This window comes from Mesoplodon bidens (assembly GCF_964165515.1).
Source record: "Mesoplodon bidens genome assembly, chromosome: 7".
NCBI lineage: Eukaryota > Metazoa > Chordata > Mammalia > Artiodactyla > Ziphiidae > Mesoplodon > Mesoplodon bidens.
In genome coordinates this window covers 105,333,952-105,358,812 of record NC_138164.1, presented here as the reverse complement: position 1 = coordinate 105,358,812, position 24,861 = coordinate 105,333,952, and the positions used below count along the sequence as shown (strand labels likewise).

Below are 24,861 nucleotides of genomic sequence, written 5' to 3'. Positions count from 1 at the left end.
CCATCTCTGGGAATCCTGCCTCCCAGATAATGAGCATGAAGCTAAAATACCTTTGTTAAGCTCACAGGAAACATCCTGACCAGGCCCACCTGTGAATGCCTGCAGGAAGGAAGAAATTAACACATCCTCTCCAGAGACTGACTGAAACCAGGAAATGTTTGGCTTTAGTCCCTCTCCTTTTAGTATAAAAGAAGCCTGAATTCTAACTCAGGCAAGATGGTTCTTTGGGACATAAGTCCACTATTTTTTGGTTTGTTGGCTTTCCAAATAAAGTTACTATTCCTCGCCCCAACAACTTGTCTCTCTATTTATTGCCCTATCATGCTGTGAGCAATATGAGCTTGGACATGGTAACATTATCTTCTAGACCTTACTCTATAACTTCTGAAAGTCAGACATTATTTTTATTTTTATTCCCTTATGTAGAAGATGTTTTTTCTCTGGCTACTTTTAAGGTTATCTCTTTAAATGGGGTTCTCAGTAGTTTAAATATATGCCTGGGTGTGGTGTTCCTTCTGTTTATTCTGTTTGAGGTTTACTGAGCTTATTCTAAGGGGGAGAATTCTAAACCCTTTAGTCTTTCCAAGTAATTTATTTATGGTAAAAAAAAAAAGAGCTCTGATTTATACATCAAATCTAAACAATAGTTGTCCCTTGCTTTTGCTGCAGGTATTTATGAAAAGGGAGAGAAGGAAATCGGTATTTCTTGTAGTGATCCACCTGCCTCCCAGTTCTTAGCCAGCTGGTTTCACAGATCAGAGTTGCTGAGTGTTGGCAGGACTTTTAGGACCAGAAAGCAGCTCGGCCTTCTGGAAAAAGGGCCTCAGGAGGCACTCTGCCAATGTCTCAATGTTACAGGGCCACGTCCCTGAACATGGGACCCGGAGGGAGGGACTCCATCTCGCACTCCCCTGCCAGGCATGCAGCTTGGTGCATGAATTCTATTACGAACCTCAGCTCAGCAGTTTTTGGATCAAACAGGTTAAAGTACACTTTTCAAGACCACTATACCCAGAAAACATATTTCATCTTCTGGAAAAATCGGCCGCCTCTTTTTTTCTGAGGACCTCTGCGGAGACTGAATGAGAAGACAGCTTTGCAGGTGAGAACAAAGGATAATTGCTCTGAGATTCCTCATCTCCTTCTGTTTCCGCACTGAAGTGGAATGAATCAAAATGCTACTTTTGGATGTGGATAAGAATTTCTGAGCTCATCTGTGTTGAGAATTATGCCAGATGAAAAGGAAGCTACTCCCTTTGAGAAACCTGTATCAGGCATCTACTGTGTGTACGGCAGTATCCTAATTCTGTGAGAAGTTTTTCACTGGATAAAGACAGGCTTTTATTCTGAACTGATAAATGTGGAGCAATTTGGGAGCTTGCCATTGGTAGATGGGGGATAGAAAATGTAATAGCATCTAGGAAGGAATAGGCTGGTTCAGGTCTCAGTATATAACAGAGATTGTTGACACACTGTACAAATATGATCTTATTTAATCCTCTAGTAACATACTAAGTTACATAGTCAGATTTTTTCCCCCTTGGATAAATGATGCCCAGGGAAATTAAGTGCCCTGCTTAAAGTGTCAAAGAGACAAGGTAGATTCTAGTAAAAGAATTACAATACAGATGATATTAAATATGAATTTAAAACCATAAAAAAGAATGTAATTTTAAAAAATCTCAGCTGTAATGCCCCTATATTTGGTGTTTCCTTCTAATTTTTTATCTTTACATGATTTATGTCAATATGCACAGAAAAAGACTTTATAGCTAGTTAGAATTTTTGCACTGTCATTTTTATCCTTTTCATGTTCATCGTTAAGACTCATATGACAACATATATATCATAACTTTTTTTTTTTTTTTTTTTTTTGAGGTATGCGGGCCTCTCACTGTTGTGGCCTCTCCCGTTGCGGAGCACAGGCTCCGGACGCGCAGGCTCAGCGGCCATGGCTCACGGGCCCAGCCGCTCCGCGGCATGTGGGATCTTCCCAGACCGGGGCACGAACCCGTGTCCCCTGCATCGGCAGGCGGACTCTCAACCACTGCGCCACCAGGGAAGCCCTATCATAACTTTTATGTTAATGGGTTTTAGAGTAGTAAAATAATGATAGATCATAATTTATGTAAATTATAGAGAGACACTGAGATTGTGTCCAATACTTCCCTGTTACTTAATATTGTATTGCTTTACAAACTTTTTCAGCATATTTTTCTTCATCTGAATTGTTTTCTTTGAATAAATTCCCAGTACTGGAATGGCTTTGTCAAAAGTTTCAAAGTGTGCTCTATAGGACTTTGCCCACTATCAATGCTGGCAACCCACTAAAATGAATCTCCTCAGTTTTAGTCAACTGCATTTACTGAACACCATATTTGTGCTTTCAGTGTGTGTGTGCACACACATGCAGAAGGTTCTCCCAAATGTACTTGTTGATACTTTAATATCCCCAGTAATCTGGCATCAAATTGAACTTTTCATATTTTCATGTAATCTTTTTGTGAAATGCTCCTCGCTAATGTCTGATTAGTCTTTAGAAATGATACATGTCTACTGCTGTCTTGATACTTTCCAAGATATGGCACAGTTACTTCTATTCTGGTCTGAGCCTTTTTTCAAAGGAGCAACTGGTAGAAATTCCCATGCCCAGAACATAGTTGGCCTCCTGCAAGTACCTGTTGAATGAATGAAGGAGTCTTTTCCCCCTTGGTAAGCAGAGTGACTAAATCGATTATGTTGATACAAATACATAGTACATTCAATCACTAAACAGACATTGAGTCCTTACTGTGTGTAATAAACATTGAGAATAATAAAATAAATCATTTGAGGCCCTGCACAGAGGACTGACAATCTAGAAGACAAAATGCAATTTACTGCAACAAGTTGTGTGATTGAAATATGTACATAATCTTAGGGGAGTGCAGAAAAGAGAGTGATTTGTTTTGTTTGGATTGAGGAAATAGAGGGAGTCAATAGGGGAAAAACTGAAATTTGAGTAAGACTTTGAAACGGGAGCAAAAGCTGGATTTAGAAGGTCTTCTGGAAGTAGAGCATAAATAAAATGAAGAAAGGCAGGAGTTGTTAAATCAGATACTGAGTTAAAGAAATATTCTGTGGTCTTGTGGGGAATAGAAGGACAACAGAGGAGACTAATAGACTTTACCTTGATAGTAAAAAAAAAAAAAAAATTTCATTTACAGGACTTAAGTGAGTCTTACCATTCCCAGTGACTGCCCACAGCAGCTACAGTCAAGATACAAACAACACTTTAAAAATTAACTTAAAATGGGTTAAAGACTTAAATGTATTAAGACTTGAATTCGTAAAACTCCTAGAAGAAATCATGGGGGAAAAAACTTGACCTTGGCCTTGGTAATGAGTTTTTGGATATGACAACAGAAGCACAAGCAACGAAAGCAAAAAATAAAGTGAGACTATATTAAACCAAAAAGCTTATGGAGGGCTTCCCTGGTGGCGCAGTGGTTGAGAGTCCGCCTGCCGATGCAGGGGACATGGGTTCGTGCCCCGGTCCGGGAAGATCCCACATGCCACGGAGCGGCTGGGCCCGTGAGCCATGGCCGCTAAGCCTGCGCATCCAGAGCCTGTGCTCCACAACGGGAAAGGCCACAGCAGTGAGAGGTCCACGTACGGCAAAAAAAAAAAAAAGCTTATGGAGAGACAAAAAACAATCAACAAAGTGAACAACCTATGGAATGGGAGAAAATATTTGCAAACCAATAAGGGGTTAATATCCAAAATATGTAAAGAACTCTTACGAGTCAAGAGCAAAATATATATTTTGTATATATATTTAATCCTGTTTAAAAATGAGCAAAGAAGCCCTGAAAAGACATTTTTCCAAAGAAGACATACAAATGGCCAATAGGTACATGAAAAGATGCTCGAAACAAAATCACAATAAGAATACCTCACACCTGTTTAAATGGCTATTATCAAGCAGACAAGAGATAAGTGTTGTCGAAGATGTGGAGAACAGGGAACCCTAATGCACTGTTCCTGGGATTATGAATTGGTGCAGCCACTATGGAAATAGTATGGAGGTTCCTATACAAATTATAAATAGAGCTACCATATGATCCAGTAACCCCACTTCTAGGTACATATCTGAAGGAAATTAAATCACTCTCTTGAGGAGACATCTGCACCCCCATGTTCATTGCAGGACTATTCACAATAGCCAAGACATGGAAACAATCTAAGTGTCCATAGATGGATGAATGGATAAATAAGTTGTGGTATATCTATACAGTGGAATATTATTCAGTCATGAGAAAGAAGAAAATTCTGCCATTTGTGACATGGATAACTTGAGAGCATTATGCTAAGTGAAAAAAGTCAGAGTAAGACAAATACGCTATGATCTCAGTTACATGTAGAAACTGAAAAAAACCAAACTGATAGAAACAGAGAAGAATGGTGGTTGCAAGCGACCAGGGGTTGGAGGAGATGCAAAGATCTTGGTCAAAGGGTACAAACTTCCATTTATGAGATAATTTCTGGAGATCTGGTGTGTAGCATGGTGACTATAATTAACAGTGCTGTATTATGTACTTGAAAGTTGCTAAGGAGTAGATCTTAAATGTTCTCACAACAATGCAAAAAGAAATATGTGATGTGATGGAGGTGATAACTAACCTTATTGTGGTAATCATTTTGCAATGTACATATGTATCAAATCATCACATTGTACACCTTAAACTTACACAACATTATATGTCAATCATATCTCAATAAAGGTGAGGAAAAAAGAGAGATAACCACTCCCTTAGTGGTTCTGGTCAAGACTCTCCTCCCCTCAAATCATGAAGGGACCTCCCAGTTAAATGAAGGGACTATTTTTCTCCCCAGATAACTGACAAAAAATCCAGGTAAAAGGGAACACATATGAAAAATCAAAACATTAATTTGTCCAAGATTCTCCAACATGTTAAAACAGCAGGATCAAATAATGAAAAGAAGGCTTTGGTAACTGGAGCATGACTGCCAATAGACACAAACTAATACTAGTTCCATTTCTCCAAGTACAGATTCTACCTGCTCATCCCAAAGGACCAGTGTTCCCAAAGGGTTGAGCTGAAGAGGAGCAGGCCCTGAACACAGTGACCAGAGAGCTGGGAAGCCAAGTAAGTAGAGAAGAAGCCAGCTGAAGTCAGTTTCCTAGGATTGATGAGCTAAATTCGTGGATACCAAAAATAGACCAGGGATGACCTTTAAAAGAACAGTCAGGAACATAGGTAAATAAATGAATTTAAACAACAGTGACTTTCTCCTAATATCTACAGGGTTTTACATATTCCAAGTTTAATGCCATTTTGAGTCTAACAAGAACTTTCTCCATAGTTCTTGTCAGAAAGAGTTAGCCAGTCATTCCCAGGAATATGGCAGCTGACATCTGACACCATCCTCTCTTCAATGGCCAGTTCTAGTGCAATCTCCTTTAAGAACGCTATAAGCTTCCACTGAGAAGTATTCTCTGTCTTTTGTGAATCTCGTAGGCCTTAGGCAGAACATTTGATTTGCCACAGTCTTCTGTCTACATTTTTAGTCAGCATGTTATGATCCAATTCTTCTGATAATCCTAATTTCATACAGTGGGTCAAAATGTAGAAATGCTGCTTTATATTACATAGTAATATATACTATACACATCAGACTATTAGGTTTCGGGATGGGATAAGGCTCAAGAAGAGGTGAGGATTGGGGATAAGGTGACTGAATTCATTTTCAATATCATCTGGTAATAAAAATGAGAATAATAATTTATATTTTAAAGCATATCAAGGGCTTCCCTGGTGGCGCAGTGGTTGAGAGTCCGCCTGCCGATGCAGGGGACACGGGTTCGTGCCCCGGTCTGGGAAGATCCCACATGCCGCGGAGCGGTTGGGCCCGTGAGCCATGGCCGTTGGGCCTGCGCGTCCGGAGCCTGTGCTCCGCAACGGGAGAGGCCACAACAGTGAGAGGCCCGCATACAGCAAAAAAAAAAAAAAAAAAGCATATCAAAATGGCTGCTTCAAAATGTCATGAATTCTATAGCATTGTAATTGCATATTTATGGGATAAGTTAGCTCTTTCTATGGGGCATGTGTTAGTTGTGTACGTGTTTTATTTTCCTTATTAGATTATGAGTGCTTAAATGACAGGAAATCTAAGCTCACAGTTGCTCAGAGAGTTAGTTGATCAAAATTAAGTGTATCAGTCAGGGCCCAAGTGGAAAAGTAGATTTGTTACAGGGAATCGACCTTATGCAATTGTGAGGACTAGTTCAGCAGTTTCTGTAAGGCTGTTTCTTCCCACCTGGTGCTGAAGACTGAAGTACACAGGGAAGGTAGCTGGGAAAGGAACGTGAGAGGGAGAAAGAAAAAGCTGAAACCCACAGTATAAGCTGAGGCTCACGGGGCCGGAGAAACTTTGTCAGTCCTACTGACCCTGACCTTGGTAGAATGGGTGTCCCGCAGAAGCCAGGTTCTTTTGTTAAGGAGCTAAACACCCACACCTGGCCCAGGTGACCGACAAGCTGAAGGCAGACCTGGGGAGAGTGAAGCACTTGCCAGCCCAGCCCCTATGTTGGGTCGTGAAGTTAGCTGCAAAAGGCCTGCTGCTTCAGTTCTGCCCTCCAGGTCCTCCTTAGGAATCTCTCTGTGGCCCACCCTAACTGGAAATGTGCAGAGAAGGGAATTCTGAGAAATGTAGTTCAGCCTAGCTGAGGTGACACTCACCACGTGTGTTGAGATGACAGTGAGTTCTCAATAAATATTTATTGAGCGATTGCATAAGTGAATGACTGCATGGATGAATAAATCAATACTTAGGTTTCCAGGCTAGTCACAAAAGTCTATTTCAATTATAATGAAGCCATACTAAGATACCGTTGAATAAAAATCAAGGCTAGACTTTGGTAAGGAGAGCCTTTATTTGAAAGGATTATTTCAAGAGTGGGAAAAAAGGAGTGCTGTAATAGAAAGAGGGTATTATTTCAACAGGAGAACTCTTAGACCACAACATCTACAAACACCTGAAAGGTCAGGCAGGAAATGGTTATTCTTTTATGGAAAGGAGTGAGCAAGGTTCATGGAGGATCATTCTGAATGCCAGTGTTGGCTCGGACTGAGGGTAGGTCACAGTGCAGAGCCCTGTGTGGAGGAGAGAAGCTTGATTAGTGTGCGCTCAAGCCGATAACTTTTGTTAAGACATCAGAACACTTTGTTCTGATGGTTCAGTGGGGATAAACAGTCAAGCTAACCATTTATGAAGGAAGAGTAAACAGGGCTACAAAGAACCCAGTTCTTCTGCCCATTTTTTAATTGGGTTGTTTGGGGGTGGGGTTGATGTTGAGTTGTACGAGCTGTTCATTTGTTGAAGATTGGGAATTTGAAGGCTTAGTAGCTGGCCTTGTCATAGGTAACAGGGGGACATGGTGAGTCTTACTAAGCCGAACGGAAGAAGGACAGTTTTTTGCAGGAAGACATTTCAAAAACACAAAGGGGATGGAGAGGTTTCTTTAGCAATTGCTGTTTTCCAGGATAACAGGGCTTAGGTGTCTTTGTATGTCTTGCAGCACTTCTCATCCCTTGGTTTTTGATCCTCTCTTTAGATTAAGGTATCTGCCAAGATGTTCCACTTACAAGGCCCACAACTGCTGCAGATGTTAGAGAAATCCTTGAGGAAGAGCCTCCCTGAGTCCTTAAAGGTGAGAGTGGAACATTCCTAGGGAAAAAAGGACTAGCAACAGCCTCAGAAAAAGGTGGGAAAGAGAAAAAGCATTCACTGAGCACCTACTCTGTACCAGACACTCACTCATCTTGCATCTCATTTAGTTTACATCATCTCTCTGCAAGGCAGGTATATCATGTCTGTAGAACCAAAGAGGAAACGGAGGCTAAGTTATATGACTTGACCAAGATCACAGCAATAGTGAGTGGCAATGCTATGATTTGGATCCACTATGTTCTTTGCTGTGTGATGACCCCAAAACTTTCCCTTGTGCCCTTTCAACTCTTATGTTATATAACACTGGAAGTTTGTCCAGAACTGGCAAAGTTAATGTGTAATTTATTCTTCCCAAACAATCAAGTGCCTGATGAAAAGTTAACCATTATGATTCTTCTTTGTAATTAATAACTGGTCAATTTCTGTTTTTGCCAAACCCCAAAGGATTATTATGTTTAACTTGGGGTGAGACAGAAATTATGTTTAAGAAGTGATCTTATACCATAGAGAAGTATTTTTTCTTGCAATAATATATGTTGCAAAGGGACTAGGCTATTGCTAAAGAGTGCCACTGCATTATGATAAAGGCATTAATTCATCAAGGAGACATAAGAAAGGCTGAAATGTATACACCCAACAACAAAGGCTCAAAGTACCTGAGACAAAAACTGATAGAACTGAAAGAAGAAATAGGGAAACACACAGGTATAAAGACTTCAACAGGGCTTCCCTGGTGGCACAGTGGTTGAGAGTCTGCCTGCCAATGCAGGGGACACGGGTTCGTGCCCCGGTCTGGGAAGATCCCACATGCTGCAGAGCGGCTGGGCCCGTGAGCCATGGCCGCTGAGCCTGCGCGTCCGGAGCCTGTGCTCTGCAATGGGAGAGGCCACAACAGTGAGAGGCCCGCGTACCGCAAAAAAAAAAAAAAAAAAAGCCTTCAGCATTCCTCTCTCAGCAATTTGTAGAATAGGCAGAAAACCTATAAATATATGTGAACTTATTACATATGAAATACAATGAACCAGCTTGAACTAATTGGCATTTATAGAATACTTCCCACAACCACAGCAGATACATATTATTTTCAAGTGCACATGGAATATTTACCAAAGTAGACCATAATTTTAAGAATTTTAGAAGAATTGAAGTCATACCAAGCATGTCCTTGAACAATATAGAATTAAACTCAAAATAAAAAAAACCTGAAAGATGTCTGGGAAATACCTGAATTTCTAGAAATTATACAGTTCTAAATAAATCATGCTTAAAAATCACAAGTAAAATTAGAAAATATTTTAGTTGAATAAAAATACAACCTTTGAAAAGTTTTGGGATGCAACCAAGGCAGTGATAACTGGGAAACAGATAGCATTAAGTGCTTATAGTAAAAAAGAATAATGGTCTCAAATCAATGCTTTAAGTTTCTACTTTAAAAACTAGAAAAAAAGAGTAAATTAACCTCAAAGCAAACACAATTAAGAAAATTATGAAAGATAAGAGCTGAAATCAATAAATTTGAGAGAAGAAAAACAATTAAGAAAATCAATAAATCTAGACTCTGGTTCAGTGAAAAAAATCAATAATGTTGGTAAAGTTCTAAGCAAACTGACCAAGAAATAGAAGACACAAATTATAAATATCAGGAATAGAACAGGGAGCATTACTACAAACACAACAGACATTATAAAGATATTAGGATACACTATTTTCAATAGTGAGCTCATAACTTTCACAATGTATGTTCTGTGAAAAGCACAAATTACCAAAGGTCACTGAAGAAGAAAAATGCAAACTATATTGTCCTCCTATATCTATTGGAGAAATTGATTTTGTAATTTAAAACATTCCAACAAAGAAAACTCCATGCCCAGGTGGTGTCAGTGGCAATTGCTACTACACATGTAAGGAAAAAATAATACCCCTTCTACACAAACTCTTGCAGAATAGAGCAGAAGAGAAAACACTTCCCAAATCATTTTATGAGTCCAGAATTACCCTGATACCAAAATCAGAAGTGGGTATTACAAGAAAAGAAAACTACAGAACAATATCCCTTGTGAACAGAGATTACCCTCAACAAAATACTATCAAGTCAAATCCATCAATATATCGAAAGGATAATACATCATAACCAAGGAGAGTTTATCTTGGAAATGCAAGGCAGGTTCAACATTCAAAAATCAATCGATGTAATTCACCATATCAACAGACTAAAAAAGAAAAGCCATATGATCTTCTCTCAATAGATGCAGAAAAAAATATTTGACAAAATGTAATATTCCTCATAGAAATAAAACTGTCAGCAAACTAGGAATAGAAGGAATTTCTTCAACCTGATAAAAAGCATACTGGAAAAATCTACATCTATCATCATACTAAATAGTGAAAGAGTGAATGTTCCTCCTAAGATCGGTAACAAGGCAAGGATATTTATTCTCACACTTCTATTCACATGGTACTGGATATCCAAGCCAGTACAATAAGGCAGGGAAAAGAAATAAAAGACATATGTATTGGAAAGAAATAAATTAGTGTTTATTCACAGATGGTATGATTGTGTAATGTAAAAAATCCTAAGGAATATACAAAAAAGCAACCCTAAAAAGCTCCTAGATATATAACTAAGTTTAGCAAAGGCTTTAAGGTGAATATACATAATACAAAAATGGTTTTTCTATGTGCTAGCAATGAACAATTGGAATTAAAAATTAAAAATCAATACCTTTATAAGCACCCCCCCCAAAAAAAAAACAAGAGACAACAACAACAAAAAACCTTAGGTATAAACTGTTAATTTACAAGGCTTGTCTCTAAAATAAATCTCATTTTCTTTTGTTGATGAATCACAGCTCTGGACTTCTCAGGGCAGCATGAATATGATGTATAATTCAGTATAGTTAATTACACTGATCATGCTGATGGGAAACCTGGAAGGAATAGCATCGTATTACACCTTTTTTTTTTTTTTTACCTTTTTCTGGTGCTCTGACACCTTGTATAGGGATCATGTGTAGACTCAACCATGAGTGCTGAGTGTAGCCCAGAGACACTGATCCTTCTGACTGAGGTAGGGTAGGGAACTGTCGAGAGGAACAAGGTCGGAAGTCAGACTGTTCTGACCCCACAAATTCATTGTTTTCTGGGTAACACTGCAAAAATTAAACATCTCTAAGTCTCAGTGCTCTTGCCTGTAAAATGAGTAAAACCGGAAAGTAAATACTCTCGGTAGACATTCCTCAACCTTAAAGAGGGTTATGATTACCTTGCAGAGCTGTTGGGAGGATTAAATAAAATATGATAAAATTTATAGCCAACACTTCTGGAACACTTACCAAATATCAGGAACTACACAAAGCGCTCAACATGAACTCAAAAGTCTAACTCAAAAGTCTTTTGTATTTTTTTTTAGGAAGAGGAGTTACTAAATCAGTTAGGTGCTCTGTGGACTGAGATATTTTTATCTTGAGTGGCTGCTTTGAAAAGTTTTCCAGGTTAAATTGTTTTCTTCCATCTCTATAGGGTAGATCTCTGATGTTTGAATTGTTATTTACTTCTTGTGTTAAGTGGGTCCCAACTTTTTGGAGAAAATTCTTGGCACTACTAGCCTTAGCCAACTCTCTTGTGAGGCAAAGTAACCCACAATATGAGATCCTCGGTTTTAATGAGTAAATATGGTTCTTTTCCTCTCTACTCAGTTGATTCTTTGATGACATAGTTTTTTCCCATAAGCAGAAATCTAGAATATTTGTAGGAATGGTTCTCGTTACAAATGTATGACCTAAAACTCATTCTCATTCAATACTCACTAAAGTCTCAAGTGAGAGAAAAATTTGTGTATCATGGCCTGAGGACAGCCCTTCTCTTTCTCAAAGTAGTGGAAACTATTATAAATAGGTTTATCTCACATGTTAACTCCAATTCATTCAATTTGTAGTGGCTGCCTGCATCACTGTGTTCTGGCTTAGTGTTGCTACCATGTGCACAGAAATGTGATATATAAATGTCACTGGTTCCAAACTCCAATGTTTAAAAAATGTATTTTTATTATTTTTTATTTTCCCTAAAACTGCTTTTAATTTCTATATTGAGCCCCTGCTGATGGCAGAAATTTAATAATTTTATAAAAAAACAGTAACGTCAAAGTTTGCCTCCCCCTCTTTCCCCTTAGTCTGACATAAACATTTCATGGCAAAGGTAGGGATGCACAGGGTGAGGTGTGGCCCTTTGTCACTGAAATGTTCACCATTCCATTGATCCCTGGTCTTTGGCATCCTTCCATACCATCTGCTGAGGCATCATGTTTCCAGTGCATTTAGGTCCTGAGGTCTGCCCTAGTATGTACTACTGTTTTTCCCCTCCCCACAACCGCAGGGTCCATTCTACTTTGGAGAATCTCTTTCTCAGCCTCTTCAGTGTTTTGAGGGCACCAATGTTTGAACCGATGCTTGTAGTAAAGATTAAACAGATTGCCCAATATGTGATGTTCTTGGACCTTGGTCACCAAAGCTTGTGTTCTTAATACTATGCTCTATCTCTACTTATTAAGTAGGCAGGAGTTCATTTAACCTTTCTGGAAGGTAATTTGGAGATGTGTGTAAGAAAGAAAATCTTTAAACTGCAGTTGACGTTTGATCCAGAAATTCCCCTTCTAGAATTTGTAATATCAGGCATATTTGCAAAGATTTATGCAAAAAAAATGTTCACTGAAGAAAAAACTGTTAAAATTAGAAAACACTGAAATGACCAGCAATAAGAGATAGTAAAATTGAATTAGAGTCCTTCCATAAAATGGCTATTATGCTGTCGTTAAAAATGGCTATGTAGATTTGTTTACTGAAATGGAAATATGCTCATAGTATAGTGTGTATGTGTATGTATGGGGGGAAATAGATGTTAAATTAATATGTATTAGGTAATTTCATGTTTAAAAACTATGTGTAAATAAACAGAATAAAATGGAAAGAGAACACTAAATTCTGCAATGTGATAGTAGATGATTTTTAATTTATTCATTTTATTTATCTGGATTTTAAAATATATTCATATAATATTCTCATTGTTTGACCCCAAAATCTAGAACCTAGTAGAACCTGAAGATTGAACTGAATGCCCTATTAGGTACTTACCCTCATTTCATAGAAATAAACTTTGAACTGATCAAACGCAAGGCACTTTGCCATCCCTTCCTAATAAGCTGACCTTCTCACTTTGTCGGAATACTGCAGGTTTATGGGACCGTCTTCCACATGAACCAGGGGAACCCTTTCAAGCTAAAGGCCCTGGTGGACAAGTGGCCTGATTTTAATACAGTGGTTATCCGCCCTCAGGAGCAGGTAAGGTGCCAGATGTGGAATGAATTTGCATCTATGTTTGTATTTGCTATGAACCTACCATGTACCTTGCAATGTGGTAGACCCTGGGGATACCAAAATGAATTGCAGTGATAGTGAACAAGTCCCTGTCCTCAAGAACTTCACAGCCTGGGGTTTCCCTGGTGGCGCAGTGGTTGAGAGTCCGCCTGCCGATGCAGGGGACGCGGGTTCGTGCCCCTGTCCGGGAGGATCCCACATGCCGCGGAGCGGCTGGGCCCGTGAGCCATGGCCGCTGGGCCTGCGCGTCCGGAGCCTGTGCTCTGCAACGGGAGAGGCCACAACAGTGAGAGGCTCGCATAATGCAAAAAAAAAAAAAAAGAACTTCACAGCCTGGAGGGAAACACAGACAAGCAGATAAATTATAACATGTTTTGAAAATGTACAAAAACATACGAGATACAGAAGTAGCACTGACCAAGAGAGGATTAAAACTGTAGATGTCAGGGGATGCAGGGAGAGGATCAGAGAGCTTTCATAACAGACATTTCACCAAAACTGAATTTTGAAGAATAATAGGTTTTTGACAGGTTGACAAGAGCAGAGATTGCATTCTAAGCAGAGAAAATAACACCCCAAAATATGTGAAGTTAAACATAAATAATGTTAAGGAAATATAAAGAACAAATTACAATGCTTGTATCTGGGAATATATTTTCAGTACCAGACTTTTAAAAATCACTCAAACTGGTTAATCTGTTTCAAATATAAATGTGTTGCAAGCATATTGCAAATATAAAATAAAAATTCATCTCATAGTATTTTGATATAAATTATTTACAAGTAAATTTTAAATGTATAGTGACTTTAAAAAAGCAAATTAAACAGAATACAAAAATAAAGATAATTTAATTATTGAAATCTAAAAATGGAATAATATTCGCTTTTTTATGCAACCTTTAAAAGAGAGATTGTTGGTGGTATTAATGCTGAGGCATTTCTGTGCAACAGCTTCCAGCTATTCTACCCTTGTTGGGTAGTTGTTCTCTCCTTCCTTTGCCTTCAAAATAAATCTCACCCTTTATTTGTTAATTTTGAGGAGATCTTGTTGAGCAAATTTTGCATTTCAGTTTTGTTGGGAATATGAATTATTTTGTAAACAATAGTGCATTGTGGTTTACATTTTAAAGACATCACGTGTCTTCACTCTGTATAGCTTTATCACATGTGAGAATTCTAATACAAAGTTACCTGTGTCAATTTCAATATTGTTTTCATAATCCATTTGTTCTGAGACTCTTTGAAACAGAGTAACATTTACTCTTGCAATGGAAACTTGACTTTGACAAAAATTCCTTCCTTCTCCTGAGGGATTACAGAATTACTGAAGAATGCTTTGTAAACTGGTACGTGTTTGGCTGATTTGAAATTGTAATGTAACATATAAATACCTAGTTCATCAAGTTTTTCTTACTCATAAGTGGAATAATTAATTAAATCCTTTACTTAGTCTTATGATGTAAATGATTCAGGAATGATGATAGTACCTCAAGAAGAATATCAATATTTAGGTTTGTAAAACATCACTGTATAATGAAATCCCAAGCACAAGTATTCTAATCACTGGGTATAGTCAATTTGATTTATTTATATTACCCAACCAAACAGGAGATGGCAGATGACTTTGATCACTACACCAACAGCTACCAAATCTATTCTAAGGACCTCAAGAACTGTCAAGAATCCCTTAGCACATCAGACGTCATCAACTGGAAACAACATTTGCAGATCCAAAGTATGTAAGGGATCTGGGATATGTGCTGGCTGCTAGGACTGCTCATATCTATATACCTGAAGGGTCACTTTTGATCCTGAGTACATTCCCCTACAACCTTTATTTCCTTTTAGCAAACTCCAGACACTCAGCTTGATGTTCATTCCCTGTATCAGCTGCCACCCTCTCTTCAGTGGAGTTGAATTCAAACATTACAGACTCTAAGGTTCTTTTAAGAACGTGTGAGTGATGCAAGTTCTCGTTACCGGAGGATTCATGATATATTTTTCAGACATGTTCAGGATCCCTTAGGGTGATTGGATGTGAGAGCAGAGCTCCCCCTCTGGCCTTCCATTCCGAGAATTAGAATGATAAGTCCTTGTACCACAGAGCACTACCCCAGTCACAAGAACACCTGTCATTGTTGGAGTCAGACTCCCTTGGGTGATATCCTTGCTCTGCCTGTTACTTGCTTTGTGATCTTGAGCAACTGATGTAACTTAACTATTATTCAGTTCCTTCACATATAAAAAATGAAGATAATAAAAGTACCTAAAATATAAGGTTAATGTAAGGATTAAATGTGGTATCAGACCAATACCTGGGCATGTAGTATGTGAACATGCAAGGTTGCCTACTGTTTTCTAAATACCAATTCTCCTTGATTTCACAGTACCATAGTCAGGATTTCTAGTATTATCTCTGTATTGCAGAAGAGAAAACATGCTTAGGTAGCTACATGGCCATGGTCACATGGTCATTTGCAACAGCAGAGGCAACAATGTCCGGCTTTAAGTCCTGCATAGCTTCTGTTGGGAAGCTTCGTGAAGCATCTAAATGGACAATTGCTTCTCTCCTAAATTTATCCCTCTCTAGGTTCACAGTCCAGTCTGGATGAGGTGATACAGAATCTTGCAGCCACTAAATTCGTTAAGGTCAAGCAAACACAATGCATTCTCTATGTGATGTCTGAGACAGCGAGGAAACTTCTTCCTTCCCTGCCGGAGACAAAGAACTTACCTGCTGGATATGGCAGACCCAAAGCCATGTGAGTTTGAAAAAAGACACTCTGCACTATTCACATCTTTCACTATTGAAGTAGCCTCCCAACTTCTCCCCTTATATTCACTCTTGTCTCCCTACAATCCATTTCCAGGGTGATTGCTTTTAGTAGGTAATGTGGATTATGTCCATTCACCCGCCAAGAAGCCATCGAGGTTTCTCAGCATACTTTTTTTTTTTTTTTTTTGCGGTACGTGGGCCTCTCACTGCTGTGGCCTCTCCCGTTGCGGAGCACAGGCTCTGGACACGCAGGCTCAGCGGCCATGGCTCACGGGCCCAGCCGCTCCGTGGCACGTGGGATCTTCCCGGACCGGGGCACGAACCCGTGTCCCCTGCATCGGCAGGCGGACTCTCAACCACTGTGCCACCAGGGAAGCCCTCAGCATACTTTTAATAAAACCAAACTCCTTTATGGACTTTCAAGGTCCCGTAAGACCTGGAACCCATCACCTTTTGGACTTCATTCTGTCCCTCTAGCTAACTCCCACCAGCAGCTCTGGCCATCTTTCTGCAGCTCGATCTCATACATTCACACATGCATTTGCACTTTGTCTGCTTACAATGTCCTTCCCTCTGATCTTCATATATTTGCCTCTTTCTTGCCATTCATACTCTCAAATGTCATTTCCTCAGAGAGTTCTTCCCAGAGAACCCTGTCTGAAACCACCGCCTCCCATAAGTCTTCAACTGCAAAACCCAATTTTTATTCTTTATTGCATTTATCATTATCTGAAATCAGCCTGTTTGTGTATGTACTGACCTGTTTGTTCTTTGACCCTCTCCCCTACAACGTTTCCAACTCCACAAGTGCAGCGACCTTCTTTATGTTGTTCACTGATAGATCCTCAATACCAGACTGAACACATAGCAGAGGCTTGAAAAATACGCATTTAATGAATTCACTTCACAGAGCAAAAGTTTTCCAGTAAAAATTTAAACAAATTATATATTTTCCCCCATTGATGTCCAGTCTAACACTGAATAGAACGGAACACTGATGGTGGAGATTTGAGCTGGAGATGCCCAATCCTATGACCCTCTGTGTGTTAATGTACCTGGAAAAGCTTTATTCACATTGTATCACACATGACACCTGAAAAGCACCTGCACATCTATAATCTCATTTGATTCTCCTGTCCACCCCATGAGATAGACAAGGTAGGAGATATTATCCTTAGTTTCCTGACAGAAAATAGGCTCAGATAATGAAACAGCTTGTTCAGGTCACATGGATGGTTAAGGGCATAATGGGCTTGAGTCTAGATCTCCTAGTTCCACATGGTGGACTCTTTCTAGGACACCCCCCGAAGCCTCTTTACAGCCTGCAGATGCCTTCAGATTCAGTGTTCTGTACTTCGGGGGCTGCTTGCATGCCACATCACTCCCCCTCTCTGGACTTCATTCAGTTCCCACAGTGGCCAAGGACCCTCTGATGCCAACATTCTAAGATTCCATGATTCTAAGCTCTGGCTTTATATACAGCTTGCTAGCATGTGCTTTGGGGCACTTGCCTATTTTCTGTTTACCTATTTTTCTTATCTGTAAAATGGGGGTGATATCAATTCCCTCATATTAAGGGGAGAGTCACTGCATTGCTGAAAGGACCGATACTTAATTTTTATGTACTTCTTATTGTTTATGGGCACAAGTCCTAGGTACTCGTGATGTAATTGCTCTTATATCAGTATTTGAGGAAGGTACTATTAATATCCCCACTTTATAAAGAAGAAATGGAGGCAGAGAGACATTATGTTGCCTGCTCGAGATCACACAACTAGCTGGATTATGAATCCCGGCGGTCTGGTTGCAGAATCTATACCTTTACCTGTGCTCTCATTTGCATCGTCTGAAGACAATTTGGGGGCAAAAAAATATAATACTCCACAGGATGTTCTTTTTCCTTCTTCTCAATAGTAACCAAGAGATGTTTAAACCCTCATCCCTGGATCCTACCCACGCTGCCATGGTGAATAAGTTCTGGCATTTCGGTGGCAATGAAAGGAGCCAGCGGTTCATTGAGCGCTGTATCCGGACCTTCCCCACCTTCTGCCTGCTGGGGCCTGAGGGGACCCCTGTGTCCTGGTCCCTGATGGACCAGACAGGAGAGGTGCGGATGGGGGCCACCCTGCCTGAGTACCGGGGCCAGGGTCTCGTCTCCCATATGTTGTTCGTCCACACCCACGCTCTGGACAAACTCGGCTTCCCTGTATATAACCATACAGACAGAGCCAACAAAATCGTACAGAAAATTAGTCACAATCTGCAACATATCCCCATGCCCTGTGATTGGAACCAGTGGAACTGTGTGCCTCTGTGAAGCAGCCACGAACCCAAGACAGTGCTGGGTGGGCTGGTCACATGGCAAGAGATGCTGGGATGGGTGGGCAGAAAGAAAGAATAAACTGTAATCAGCAGTAAAGCAGTGTGTGTTGTTTGGGCTCTGGGGAAGCAGCGTGAATGGTCAACAGAACCACCAGAGTCCCTACTCCCAAATCACCCATGAATTTCCCTTTGGGTCCAGCAGACCTTCCTATTTCCTCCACATTCCAACCCTGGCAACTACCATTCTATTCTGTGTTTCTGTGAGTTCAACTTTTTGTTTTTGAAGATCCCATGTATAAGTGATATCATGCAGGATTTCTGTTTCTGTCTGGTTTATTGTACTGGTTCACAGTTTTCTTCTAATACATATGGCTAGTAAGGAAACTATCCATAATCAATAAGGAATAAATGCAACCCACTGTTCTAGTGATGACATTTTTCTTCTTTCCAGCACCCTCATATCTATCTCTATTTAGAACGTGTACATGGAACGCAGAGCAAGACAACTTAAGTACTATAGCTTGTCATATCACAATAGCATGACAATTTAACACCTTGTTTTCCAGAAACAACACACATGCAAAAAGAAAATTGTGATTTAACAATAACTGTTAAAATGTATGTGGCAGAGATACTTTAAATTTGAGGTAAATCAGGAAAAATCTACAAAATTGGATCGAATTTGTGGGATTTTATCACACATAACATTTGTACGTTCTGTGAACTAGGTTAAATCTGTAACTATTGAATATGACTTTTTTTTCTAAATTGACAAGATAAAAAATTGGCATGTTATCAACTTGCTTCAAGTTGCAGGATGAATATGAATTACTTGTATCAAGACAAGACTAGGTAGAAAGGGACACTTCAAATGTAATGTTCTTTTGTGTGTAAAGAGGAGTTTTACAATTAATATCAGCCATTATTCTCATACCAAGCTGTAGAACATTTTTTACAATTTAATAAAGGACTTTACATATTGAAAACCCTCCAACTAACATTGTACGTTATGCACTAATGTGCTGTGTGGTTTCAGAAAATTAAAGCTTCGAAAATGTTCAGGAAGACGACCTTACTCTCAACTTTCTCTTGTAGTACAATCCACCCTTCTAAGAGTTCAGAAAGGAAACAGAAAACATGTTGCATTGTCATCAAATATATTTTCAAGATAATGAATTTTTTGTCTTCCTCAGAAAGGAATTTGAGAGTAGAATAGAATAGTGCATTATATAGTAATCTATAGTGGTATGCATCTATATATTTATGTATATATATTTTTTTCCTCCAAGACACAAGAATTTTAAAAAATTCTCACATCTCAATAAAGCCATGAAACAACAAAATGCTCACATCTCTAATGAATTAGTGTAATCATAGGTACATGATTATCAGAGAAGAAAGACACTGAGGATGTACCAGTGGTAGAAAAAAAATAAGAATTCTCCAAGCTGATACATCAAGGAAGAAGCACTTCCTTATTTTGGGAGATGACCTGAAATTCTGTTGGTCTAAGACAGCACTTCTATATGACATCTGCAATCATCATCGCATCACTGGAATTTTCTGAATACTGACAACATAAAACAGCACAGATTCTAGTAACAAATTATATTAGCTGCTTATTTTTACCTGAAAAGGGCTTTATTTTACTTAAATTTTGAAGGGTATTTTCACTGGGATGTAGAATTTTATCAATGTTTTTCCTGAAGCACTTTTTATGATGCTGTTCCAGTGCACTCGAACTTTGCAGTGATGAGAAGTCAACAGCAAGTCTTATTATTTCCTGAAGGAAGTGTGTCTTTTATGTCTCTGACTGCTTTGTCCCCCCCCACTTTTTAATTTTATGTATTTATTTTATTGTGGTTGAAAAATATGAGATCTTAACAAATATGTAGTGTACAGCACAGTATTGTTCTCTATGAGCACAGCAGACCTCTAGAACTTTTTCGTCTTACAAAATGGATACTTTAGGGCTTCCCTGGTGGCACAGTGGTTGAGAGTCTGCCTGCCGATGCAGGGGACATGGGTTCGTGCCCTGGTCCGGGAGGATCCCACGTGCCGCGGAGCGGCTGGGCCCGTGAGCCATGGCCGTTGAGCCTGTGTGTCCGGGGCCTGTGCTCCGCAACAGGAGAGGCCACAGCAGTGAGAGGCCCGGGTACTGCAAAAAAAAAAAAAAAAAAATGGATACTTTATACTCATTGATAAGCAACTCATCATCTTTCCCTCTCCCCAGCTCCTGTGAGCTACCACTCCACTTTTTGCTTGTATGCGTATCATTACTTTAGATACCTCATATAAGTGGAATCACACACTATTTGTCCTTCTGTAACTAGCTTATTTCACTTAGCATAAAGTCCTCAAGTTTCATTCATGTTGTCAATTATTGCAGCATTTCTGTCTTTTTTAAGGCTGAATAATATTCCATTCTATGTATGTACCACATTTTCTTTATCCATTGGTCTGTCCACGGACATTTAGGTTGCTTCCACATCTTGGCTATTGTAAATAATGTTTCAATGAACATGAGAGTGCAGATAGCTATTTAAGATCCTGAGTTCAACTCCTTTGTCTATATACCCAGAAGTGGAATTGCCGGATCACATGGTAGTTCTAGTTTAAATTTTTGGAGGAACTGTTATACTGTTTTTCACAGCGTCTGCACCGTTTTACATTGCTACCAACAGTGCACAAGTGGCTGAATTTCTCTACATCCTTGCGAACAATTTTTAGTTTTTGCTTTTGGGAAAAGCTGGAATTTGGGGGGTTTGCCTTGCTCACTCTGTGTTAAGTTGGGGGGGAGGGGCTATTACCAGTGAGTGTGCACTAGTTCAAACCATCACCTTTGTTCTCAGTGGTTCCCAACATGGGGCTCTTTCCTCTCAACACTCAGACTCAGGCAAGACGGAAAAATAAGTCCCTCAGGCTGCTCCTGAAAAGTCAGACCATTGCATGTCCTGTCCAGTCTTCTCATCTTCCCTGGGACAAGCTGGGAGTTGGGGTCTTCCTCCCAGCATGAAGTGCTGTGCTGCAGGGCTTGGGGGAGTACGGTAAGAAGGTACCACATATTTCCCTAGTGGCTTCAATACTGCTGGTTTCATGCCCACTTGGTGTGCAGGAGCCTCTCAAGTGGTCTCTGGATTTCTCACAAGGGGAATTGAGCTGTGTATTATTTTTAAATTGGTGTGCCTAGGGTTTGGAGAGTGTAGGGTTTCCTATTACGCCATTTTACTGACTCTGACTGCTTTTATGACTTTCCTTTTATCTTTGCCTTTCAGAAATTTAATTATTATATTTCTAGGCTTGTTTTACTCTGTGTTTATCATGCATAGGGTTTATTGATGTCCTTGGTTGTGTAGGTAGATATTTTAAACCAAATTTGCAATTTTGGGGCCATTAAAAAATGTTTTGTTCCTCTCTTTTTTCTCCTTCTGGGACTGCAATTATACATCTGTTAGATAATTCGATACAATCTCACATGTCACTGGGGATCTAGCCTTATTTTATTCAGAATTTTGAATATTAGAACCAGAATTAGCTAAATTATCAGACATTCATGAACTCCACTGGCCTCATGAGTATGACTGGACCTAGGGCCCTAAGGAAAGAATTATTGCCACTAAACATTTTTATGCACATTAGCACATGCCTATTGCATTGTATTAGATAATTTTTCATTTATTTAATATAACATTTCTATATGCTTACCATGTACCAGGAACTTAAGTTATTATTTTCTAAGCAATTATAACTATACATAGCTAAATTATGAAAAGATATGATCTTATTTCTGCTTCTACCTAGGATTTAGAAAGTGGAGAAAGCTTTGTTCCCACACTAATGATGAGAAAAGGCTGGATAAACTACAAGATCATATATTTTCTGGAACTCATTAGGGATCAGTAGGCACAGGGAAACCCACTAGCCTGAATTCCACTTAAGGACAGGCCCTTCTTAGATAAGAGTACTATTATTTACTCCTTATTGTAGATACAGACACAGAGACATGGAAAGATCAACTAATCAGTCCAAGATTAGTTCGGCCCCATCTTGTTCATCTGAGCCCCTCTGCTATGCTGCTTCTGCCGTCATTGACAGCCCTAACCCCGCACCCAGAGAAACACTTCCACGAAGACCGACGCCAGTGCTCCTGAAGCTTTTCCCTTGTACCTGACCCCAAAGTGTGTGAGAAGATTTATGTCTGCTACCTTGTGTAACACAGCAAAGGTAATAACCACAGAGTCAAGGAAGTGTCACCGGCAAATCCCATTAACAATTCCCGGGGCGTGTGTACATGTCCATCCTAAACTCCCAATCTATCCCTGACCCCTCCCACCCTTCTGCTATATTTAAAATAGATAACCAACAAGGACCTACTATATAGCACAGGGAACTCTACTCAATATTCTGTAATAACCTATATGGGAAAGGAATTTGAAAAAGAGTAGATAGGGGTATGTGTATAAGTGAATCACTTTGCTGCACACCTGAAACTAACACAGCACTGTTAATCAACTATGCTCCAATATAAAATAAAAATTAAAAAAAACAAAACCAGTTCCCGGGGAATACAAATAGAATCTGGGTAATAAAATAAAGTCTAACCTTTCTCTTTTATTTTGTGCTTCATCTGGTTTCATTTGCTCACAGGGTGCCTCGTGCAGAGGCCTCACACCCTGTGCTTCAGACCAGAGTTCCTGGTGTAAATGGCTGCACGGACACTTCAGCTCTGAGGGCCGTGTGCAGAAGCACTGCCCACAACGCCGAGATTCAAGATGGTGGCAGTGGCAGAGGGCCGTGTGCACAGACCCTGCACCCGACACTGCCATCTGGAGCCCTGAGCAATACGCCTGCCCCAGACCCTGGAGAACTCCACACCTGCCCTGCCAAGGAGAGAACCCTATAAAGCAGCCCTGCCCACCACCTGTCAGGGAGAGTGTGTGCTCTAGAGCCAGAACTTGCACCTCTCCATTCCCTGATGGAAGAATAAAGCTTTCCTTTGCTTCTAAGCTGAACTAGTTCTCATTTTATCGGTGGGAGCGATGCCAGGCAGGAGGACCCTTCTTGGGGACCCATTGGAGAGGGTTGGTAACAGAAGAGCAGAGAAAACCCTTGGTTACCTGGCGTGCCAACACTATTTTTTTCCAGCTGGGAAAACATTCCAGAGAGGTTAAGAGAGTAGTTTAAGGTTAAAGGGTAATAGAGACTCTTGAATCTTCTGAGTGAGTGAGTGAGTGCAAGGGCTGAAAGAGACAGAGGACCAGGGGTCTGGGTTCAGGTGGGAGAGAGAAGGACCCTACTCTTGTGTTGTAGATAGTCTTTGTGGGATATGGACTCTACTGGGGCCAAGGGGTCCACTAGGCTGATCCCTCCCCCACCCCACCCACTTTCCCCTTCGTTAACCATAAGTTTGTTTTCTATGTCTGAGTGTCTATTTTTGTTTTGTTTTGTAAATAAGTTCATTTTTATCTTTGTTTTTTCAGATTCTACATATAAGCAATATCATTTGATGTTTGTCTTTCTCTGTCTGGCTTACTTCACTTAGTATGATAATCTCTAGATCCATCCATGTTGCTGTAAATGGCATTATTTCATTCTTTTTTATGAATATTATTTTATATATACATACATATATGTATATGTTTGTATATACATACCACATCTTCTTCATCCATTCATCTGTCGATGGACACTTAGGTTGCTTCCACGTCTTGCCTATTGTAAATAGTGCTGTTATGAACATTGGGGTGCATGTGTCTTTTCAAATTACAGTTTTCGTCTTTTCCAGATATATACCCAGGAGTGAAATTGTAGGATCATATGGTAACTCTATTTATTTTTTTTTTTTGTGGTACACGGGCCTCTCAGAGCACAGGCTCCGGATGCACAGGCTCAGAGGCCATGGCTCACGGGCCCAGCCGCTCCATGGCATGTGGGATCTTCCTGGACCGGGGCACGAACCCGTGTCCCCTGCATCGGCAGGTGGACTCTCAACCAGTGCGCCACCAGGGAAGCCCTATTTTTGTTTTTTTTTAAGGAACCTCCATACTGTTCTCCATAGTGGCTGTACCAATTTACATTCCCACCAACAGTGTAGGAGGGTTCCTTTTTCTGTACACCCTTTCCAGCATTTATCATTTGTAGACTTTTTGATGATGGCCATTCCAAGACAGAACAGTTTCAATGGCCTTTAGCCTTGGAGAAAGAGTAATGAATAATTATAACAACTTCAACTCCAGGAGACAAGGTGGAGAATTAATATTCTAGGAGGACAGAAGTGAACATGTGTAAACTTGTGCTGTGCTGGTCTATGGACTGAAGGAGCACACAAGGTTTTTCAACTTTCTGGACACTAGGCAACCCTGTCCCTGCTCCTCTGATTAGAGTGACTCCTTCCCTCCACTAACCTGCTGAACAAGGATAAGAGTGATGAGGTCGAGGACCCAGATAGTGTCAACCTTCCCTCCCTGGTCATTTCACAGAGTGGGCTCTCTTTTCTATGAACCCTCCTTTCTCTTCTGAGAATGGTAGAACAAGTGTTCATGTTGGGTACTGGGCACTTTGGAGTGAAAGGCTCTGGGTTTAAATTCTATCCAGTTCAGTCACACTGAGCTTCAGTTTTCTTCTCTATAGAAGTGAGACTAAGGGCTTCCCTGGTGGCGC

At 40.0% G+C, this 24,861-nt stretch overlaps 1 protein-coding gene across 1 annotated transcript; it reads left to right on the top strand.

The window, feature by feature from the left end:
• The first annotated feature begins 899 nt into the window (after positions 1–899).
• LOC308620314 (glycine N-phenylacetyltransferase) lies at positions 900–19,409 on the top strand. The gene is made up of 7 exons (XM_081239782.1): positions 900–1,102; positions 5,055–5,150; positions 7,619–7,714; positions 12,960–13,067; positions 14,712–14,838; positions 15,694–15,865; positions 17,794–19,409. Exons 3-7 carry the CDS (start codon positions 7,637–7,639, stop codon positions 18,194–18,196), a joined length of 888 nt encoding a protein of 295 aa, XP_081095908.1. The 5' UTR covers positions 900–1,102; positions 5,055–5,150; positions 7,619–7,636; the 3' UTR covers positions 18,197–19,409.
• The last annotated feature ends 5,452 nt before the right edge of the window (positions 19,410–24,861 follow it).